The following is an 8,668-nucleotide window of genomic DNA, read 5'->3' on the forward strand; positions in this document are numbered from 1 at the left end:
AGAACCATGATATTTTCATTGGTATCGTACAGTGGGTCCCAATATTGGTACCCTGACAACACTAATCTGGAGGGGGTTCATCTGCAAAAACTAATGAAAAACTAAACAACAATATTCCGTATTCGGTACTCGGTATTCGGCCAGGCGTTTAATATTATTCGGCTTCGGCTTCAGCCACAAATTTTCATTTCGGTGCATCCCTAGTTAGCTAGCTAGCAATTTCCACACGGCGTTGTTGTTAATGTAGCGTTATCTGGGAAACACTGGGGTGTGTCCTCTGACACATTGATAGTGAGTTTACTGCGTCCTCTCGCTCCGAAGGTGCTCTGTTTGTTCCAAACATGTTTTCTATTTTCCCCAGGACGACGGGACACCATTAGTCTTGACCCCTACTTTATAGTTTGCGTAAAATTGATGTGACACAACCACAAAAACATCAACCACTGCCATCTATGTGTGTTGACTAATTTGCCAGTAAGCTGATAGCAATCAACAAGGCGAATATCGGCTGACACCATCCTGCGTCCTATAGCTCAGTGCATCCCAACCTAGTAGTTGTGAGGCAGAACCTCCAGTATAGAGGTCCTTGGTATCTGCAGTTACCAAATATTACAAAATGCTGGAGAAGATTCTCAGTTATCCTGGTTATGGTAATCTGTTGTATCGTAGAACTCTCATAACTGAAGAAGCCTCTTGGATGGGAGGTGTAACGTCTTCAAGAAACTCAAGCAAGTCCAGTAGCCTACGATATAGCACTTAAGAGCAAATATTATAAAGTACTCATACAGGGCCAAAAAGCTTGATCACAACATCACTACTCTTCTCATTCAAAAAACAGAGGCGAATATGACTTCAGTGTCTCTGTAATCTAATGCAAGATAGGCAACAACAAATCTGAAATAGCATCAGACCATTACAGGGCACTAAAACTCTCCACTGACACCCAAGATACCAAAAGTAAAACTAACAATTACATGATAAGCATCAATAAAAAAGTGTTTCCGTGTACCTGATGAGGTTGTAAGTGTTTCCCGTACACGACCAGCATATCATCCATCAATTAAGCAATAAAAGTCTAATCAGATTGTGTCAGATCAGCTGTAGACGACACTGAGTCATCCAGCTGTTTCATAGTGTCACAACATCCATCAGCAAAACTCTGTCACATTACCTTTTATGAATGCGTAATGGTCTCTGTATATTAGCTACTGCACAGACGCAAAAACAAAGCAACATCCAACATGTTTTTGCATTTTATGATGTTGCATTTATGCTAACGTCCGCATGCTGACATACTCACAACGGCAGCGCTAGCAGGTGAATATGTAGCAGGTGAAGCAAAGGGAAGAGATCACTAAAGTTAAGGCAGTTTATCCTAAGGACATGAATGTCTGAACCAAAATTCATGAAAATTCATCCAACAGATGTCAAGACATTTCACTCAAAACCACAAATTTCAACCTCATGGTGGCACTAGAGCAAAAGTCAGGGGCTCGCCAAAGTTGGTGGGATTCGTCCTTCGTGGACAATGAATGCTCGTACCAAATAACATGACAATCCACTAGACAATTGTTGAGAAATTTAAGTCTGGGATGTCAGTTTTCGACAACCCAATATCCATGAACTGCTAACCCGTTAATTTTTCTGGAAAATTAATAATGAACAAGTGGCCTTTCCGTTGACTCAGTGAGCTTTAGCTTTGCATTTCCAAGTGCTATCCATTTAGAGACATGACATTTCAATGTTGTGATAAATGTCTTTACTTTTATTTCCTGCTGACAGACAGCCAGCTAGCTGCGTTAGCGTGGAAGAGTGCCCACTGCCCACCCTCCAGTTTCCATTGGATAGCAAATGTTAGCCTTGGCTGCTTTGCACTGCGCACCACCCAGGTCTGATTGCTGCTAGCTTGCAGCACCACTCTATCACAAGTACTGCTGGGAATTCTGTGGCAGCTGAAACATGGTGGCGACCCTGCAGGTAACCCCAGTAAGTGGCTTAAATTTGGGCAGCAAAACCCCTTTAGCGTTGTTAAAGATGTTAGCACCACTAACACCACTAAAGGTGCTGGAGTGATTAACAATGCTAAAGGGGTTCTCACTCCTACTGAAGAGTAGCTAAATTAACCTAGATCAACATGTATCCGGTCAAAAACATTTTCGCCGGTTAACCATTGACAACCCTAGTCTGGACCAAAGTGGTGACCGATCGGCACTCAACCAAAAAATACGCATTGCAACTTCCCAGAAACCAACCTTATGTCTGAGCGTAAGCCAATATTCCTGTACCAAAAAGATTTATTTTACAACGACATAACAAAGACTAGCAAATCCTCATATCTGAGAACCAGCAAATGTGGAACAGTACAAAACAGTTGAACCTGAACTTAAAGCTACTTGATGCAGAAGTACAACTCATGTGTAGCTGATGCCAATGTAGGTATTTAAGAGTTTTGCACACTCTTTAAAGCAAGAAACTCTCAAATGTAGTCATCAAACACAGGGTTTCCCGTGGGAAACTGATTCTCAGAGGTTCACAACTTCTTTAGGGACCAGAGGGCTTTTTCCACATCCCAACATTGTGTCACAATCAAACAGACTCTACTGAATCCCATGATCAATGTACTCACTAGAAGACAGTCTAAACAACTGCAACACTCATCAAATAGTTGGCCTTTGCTGCGTAATGTGCCGCCTCTACTGTTTTTATAAAGCTCATAAAACGCTGGCAGAGGTGATCTGTACTGTAGGCTAGGCACGCCGCCTTCATTTAAATTCATTGTGGAAATCAACCCTAAAAGAAGAGGTGATACAAAGATGTGCCCGAGGCCACACAATAAACGTATTATTCCTAACAGACTGTAAAAGCAGTGTAAATAACAGAGTCATGATGATGGCATGGTTTCAAAATTACATCAAGCTCATTTCTTTTTTTGAAAAAAGGATGTGAAAACTGAGCCAATAACCCACAAAATTGTCAGCTGTCTGATATCGGTCAGGCTTTATGAAACACTTTCTGAAGTATTGTGATTTCACAACAGTACAGTGTCATCCATTGATAAGAAAAAGAAAAAAAAACAGAGGCGTTTTGGTGGTTCAGAGGTCCAAAGTACATGTGCAACACTGACGTCCACACAAGGGCCTATGAATCTCTCTATGATCTTTATTAAACTATGTTACGTCTAAGGCAAAAAACACGAGTACGACTTGACACAGACATGAAGTAACTGGACTGTAACTCTAAAAAGCACAAAGGTACTCCTTTAAACACTGCCGTTTGACTGAGTAGTGTACAGACTGTAAAAACAATGACAATTGGCCATTATGTACCCAAATTAACTGATTTAGGGATGTCGTCAGAACAGATACATCGGTACCAAGTTAATGCCAGAATTCTGAAAATATGACAAAACTCATTTTCCTCCAGTACTCTGAGTACCCAAGATGCAAGTCTCCTGGACCTGATGGAGCAGCTCATACACCTACAAATGTTGTAGTCTGCCATCAAATGCCAAATGATGGTGAACGTCTACGAGCACATGGAAGACAGCGTTAAATGCAGCTGCAGCAACAACGCCACCTTGACTCGTTGAAAAGACAAGGTTTGTGTATGTATGTCATTCTCAGAACCCATCAGCTGTATTCGGCGTCTGACTTCCAGCAGACGGCGATACAGCCTCTGGGGGCAGGCCCCCGATTTTTTGGCATTCCGGTTTGATTTGGGCGGAGGAGGCGAATTTCCGTTTCTGACTTCCGTTTATATATAAGTAAATATGCTGAACCACTGCGATGGATTCAGAGTTTGCGGTGACGCCAATTATGTTCCGCCTCGTTAGTTCACCGCACGGACCGTTTAACCTGGCAACAACTGCAGCTGGCTCAAACGTGATTGGTCAATATCACGCGGACTACAAACAGCCTACAATCGGAAACCAGTGCTCTTCCGCTCTTCTTCTGGAGGCAAGATCTCCAGGGTTTGCCTACAGACTCTACATTCACTGAATGTAGAGTCTGTATAGAGACTATAGGTATTTTTATGCTATGCTACAAACAGCTGCAACATAACAAGATGTTGAGCATCTGTTCCCTACTGAGTGCTGCACATTCAGCATTTTTGTATTTATGTTTTTCTGGTCACTAACAGTTGAAAAATGTTCAACTTTGGGTTAAATTTTCTGAAGAAAAACAAAAAACAATAGTCATCCTTACACTTTGTCACATCAGACACGATATTTGGTCAGAAATATAGTCTATAGTTATGTTCGATTTTGTCTCCCAGTCTTAGCATTAATTAAGTGCTTTTGAGGAGATTTAAAAATATCAAGATATACATCATGTATTGACACATAGCCTATTAATATCGTGATATAATTTTCAGAACATATCACCCAGCCTTGGGAATTATTGTTGTCATTTTTCAACCATGGTATCGAATTGGGTTTCGTGAATAGTGGAATTTCACTTGTATTGGTATGGACTATTAATTTTCTGGTATGGCAACATGCCTCTACTGATTTTAGGCCACTTGCGAGCAGTCGAAACAAGCTGCAAATACAACACTGACATATCATCACTTTGTTAGTCAATGTGGTGAACGTGTTAGCAAACAGTTTCTTGTAATATTTACACATTTAGCAGACTCAGAGTAACATTACCAGTCATTTGGAGTCGTCCGATATTCACTCTTTGAGCTCTTCTGAGAAAAATATTTGTCTCTTTGGCTACTTAATGCTTCGAGCTGCAACGATTAACTGATTAATCGATAAGTTGCCAACTATTAAATTCGTCACTGACTAATTTGATAATCGACTACACTGAGCAGTCATTTAAGAAAAATAAAGTCAAAATTGGATGGGGGGGGGTCAAGCCTGGGGTGGGGGAACCCTGTGTCAGGTGGGTTTTCTCCGTGTGCTCCGGCTTCCTCCCACAGTCCAAAGACATGCAGGTTAATTGGTGACTCTAAATTGTCCATAGGTGTGAATGGTTGTCTGTCTCTATGTGTCAGCTCTGTGATAGTCTGGTGACCTGTCCAGGGTGTACCCTGCCTCTCGCCCAATGGCAGCTGGGGTTGGGGTTGCAGGGGCACTGGATTCTAACAGGATAAGCGGTTATGGAAAATGAATGAATGAAAGTCAAAATTCTCTGATTCAAACTTCTTCAATGTGAATATTTTCTGGTTTCTTTCCTCCTCTATGACAGTAGATAAATATCTTTGGGTTCGTAGACAAAACAAGACATTTGAAGACGTCATCGTGAGCTTATGGAAACACTTTACACCATTTTCTGGGCTTTTATAGACCAAGAAACTTAGCGATTAATCAAGAACATAACCCACAAATTAATTCAATGGGGAAAAAATGCTCTACTGCATTCACCATCTAGTCGCTAACTGTGTCTGTCTCCTGTTTGGTGCTGAGCATGTAGCACTGTGGATTTATCAGAGCTTTTTGATGAAAAAGGGCAGCTTACTGCGTCTTAAATTGATGCTAAAAACCAAAACAATGAGCTGAAAGACTCAGGCGATAACTCTCTGTGGGTTTGTCACCATCAGCTGATCCCTTGTTGGGTATTGTAGCAGCTTTAATTTATCAGAAGGCAAATTTGTTTGTATATTTAGACCAACAGAAAAATCACTAAAAATATTAGTCAGGCATTTTACCTATAACTGGATGTAAAACCCAACTAGAAGCTAATATAACGGACATTTTTGCTGAAACAATTTACAATCTACTGTCACCGTCATTTAATCAATTCATCATTCCTCTACCGTTATTACACAACACATCCAACAATTCATCTTCTGTCTTCTTGGCAGGTACAACAGATATTTCTGTCAGCCGCGGCGCTGCAGCAGCTGCTGCAGCAGCTGCTGCCAGGTGTCAGGTGTGTGTGTTGATTTAACCAGCCGTCGACACCACTTCCGCCCCGCCCACCTGGGACGACCGGAGCAGGCAGAGCGAGTGCGCTGACAGCCAGGCAGCCAGTCCCACAGGTAGACACACCTGAGAGCCGGCCAAACAGGAGGCCGAGTGGAGGGTTATAACTCACCCTACTGCACACCTTGTCGAGGTGGAGGAAACACAGCCGGTCTAATGGTTTACCTTCACTGAGCAACAACAGGTGTAACCCTACAATACAGGTTATAAACCCAAATTTAAACCAAATATATGACGCAAAACAGTCTGATAGAAGATATTAAACAATGTTAAGTCACAATGTGGCACACTGAGGGAGGATTCCAGACACACCTCGTTCCCTCTGAGGTCAGTCCAATTATAACCCATATAAAAGCAGATAAAGATACTGAGCTGTAACAAGGCTAAAATTAGCTCTCAGACTCAGTGAGTCACCGTGGGAATATTACATGAATATTACAGTAAGTAAGGTCGCTGTTATGTCAGCATGGGCGTAAACAGACACAATAAACATATCTGAAGAGATATAAACAACAGGGATGCGTGATTTTGGATTTTTTTTGCAGATATATAACAACTTATTTGACCGATAACCGATACCAATATATATATGCTTTTTTTCCTACCTAACTTTAGTGATCATCAGGTCTCTTCTGTCGTGGCATTAACATCATATTATACAAGCGTGCTCTTATCTTGATGGCCCACCAGCAGATGGAGACAGGAAATACGATATTTTTCAATGTATGTAATATTTATTCACTGTACAAAATAAGAAAAGCCACGTTGGCCGATTCTTCATTTTAAGCCAATATCGTCCGATACCGCTGATAATATTATCGTGCATACCTAGTAAACACCATGCAGTCAATATAAACTCAACAGTGAACCTAGTTACAGAAGGGACATCCTGAGAGAAATAAACCAGGGCTGCGACTAGCTATTATTTTCATTATCAACTAATTGATTTCTCAAAAAACTTCAGCAAAGATTAAAAAATGCCCTGGAATTTCCTTGAGTTCAATGTGACTTCGTCAAATGGTAGCCTATGTCTTACTCGACCATCAGTCCAAAAATCCAAACTACTCGTATGACGTAAAATTCATTCAGCTCTCACATTTTAGAAGCAAGAAACCAACAAATGTTTGACTTTTTTTTTGTCGCTTAAAAAACTGCTAAAACGATTATTCAATTCTCAAAATAGGTGCCATTTAATTTTCTGTCGGCCGATTAATCAACTAATTGTTGCAGCTCTAATATAAACATCATAAGGTCTCTATATAGTCAGTATGGAGTACCAACAGAGGTCACTGGAGAAACCTTATGGAGATTTAAACATCATTGTGTCACTATAAACTCAGTGTAGAGTAGCAAATTTACATTATAAGTCTTTGTAAGAGTATTAGGAAGTCATCTTAGGAGACATAAACACCATAAGGTTACAATCAACTCTGTTGGAAGTTCTTAAGTCAAATCATAAGTCACATGGGTATAACCTAATGTATCGTAGCTTAATATATATAGCCCCAAAATAAGCCTTTGTACGAGTATTATAGGGACATAAGAACATAAACATAAATCAAAACTGAGTGGCAAAGTCACATGAGTCTCTGTAGGAACATTGTAGGGAAATCTTAAGAGATTTAAACACCATAAGGTCTCTATAAACTCAACTTAGAGTACTAAAGTCACATTTGAAGTTACTTTAGGGGTATTACAGAGAGAGCTTAAGATAAATCAACACCATATGTTTCACTATGAACTCAATGTGAAGCACCACAGTCACATATTATAAGTCACTAGGCGAATACTGTAGAGATATAGTTCATTATAAACTCAATATAGAGTAGCAAAGCCACATTATGAGTCTTTGTCAAAGTACTACAGGGACATTTTAAGAGATTTAAACACCATGAGGTCACTATTAACTCAATTTGGAGAAGCTAAGTCACTTCATAAGTCACAATAGAAATGTTATAGAGTCATGTTAAGAGATTAAAACTCCCTAAAATCCCTATAAACCCAATTTAGAGTACTAAAGTCACATTTAAAGATATCTGAACACTATAAATTCACTTTAAACTCCACATGAAGTGCCAGAGTACATACATAAGGTAATGTATCAGGAGTTCACTGTAAGTACCACATAAAAGTCACATTACAGTATCGTGCTAGAAAATGACCCGAGTACTTTCGTCACCTTTCGTCAAAGCGGTTGCGGAGACATTGGACGGTTAATGTGAATTTAAGAGACCTGGAGGTTTTATATCACACACAAACACCAGGTAACCACTTTAAAAATGTGTCTAAAATGGCCTGTAGTTGCACCCTGTCCCCTCCACTTGTGATAAACTGGTTTAGTTTGGTCGTAACGACGAGAGAAAGAGACCAAACACACCTTCAAAATCTACCACCGCGTCCACCTTTCGGCTTACCTGCATACCAGGAACTTCCATGGTTACTTCGAAGTATGAACGCCCTTTTCCTCCTCCAGGTTTGTCTGTTTGTTCTCCTTCTTCTTTAGAGTCTCTCTCTTTTCGTTCAATCTCCTCTTCGAGCTTTCTCCCGAGCACAATAATAAACTCCCCCCCAAAAAAATCAACAGGTAAAACTTGGAGGTCTAGGTGAGGAAGTGTATCCGATGAGAGCAGGCAGTGTGTTTGCAGTGAAGACAGAAGTGAACAAACTACAAACACACACACATATACACGCGCACACACACACGCATACAAACACGTCCTGTGAGTGTGTGCAGCA

At 40.6% G+C, this 8,668-nt stretch overlaps 1 protein-coding gene across 2 annotated transcripts in view; it reads right to left on the reverse strand.

Moving 5' to 3' along the window:
- The window catches only part of stk26 (serine/threonine protein kinase 26), a 40,104-nt gene extending 31,436 nt beyond the window's left edge, over window positions 1–8,668 (reverse strand). For both annotated transcript variants that reach the window (XM_050067937.1, XM_050067936.1), the window contains exon 1: window positions 8,347–8,668. In XM_050067937.1, coding sequence (XP_049923894.1) covers window positions 8,347–8,367 — 21 coding nt within the window. In that variant the 5' untranslated portion in view covers window positions 8,368–8,668. The remainder of the gene's footprint in view (window positions 1–8,346) is intronic.

Source organism: Epinephelus moara, chromosome 17 (genome assembly GCF_006386435.1).
Source record: "Epinephelus moara isolate mb chromosome 17, YSFRI_EMoa_1.0, whole genome shotgun sequence".
In the NCBI taxonomy this organism is placed as follows: domain Eukaryota; kingdom Metazoa; phylum Chordata; class Actinopteri; order Perciformes; family Serranidae; genus Epinephelus; species Epinephelus moara.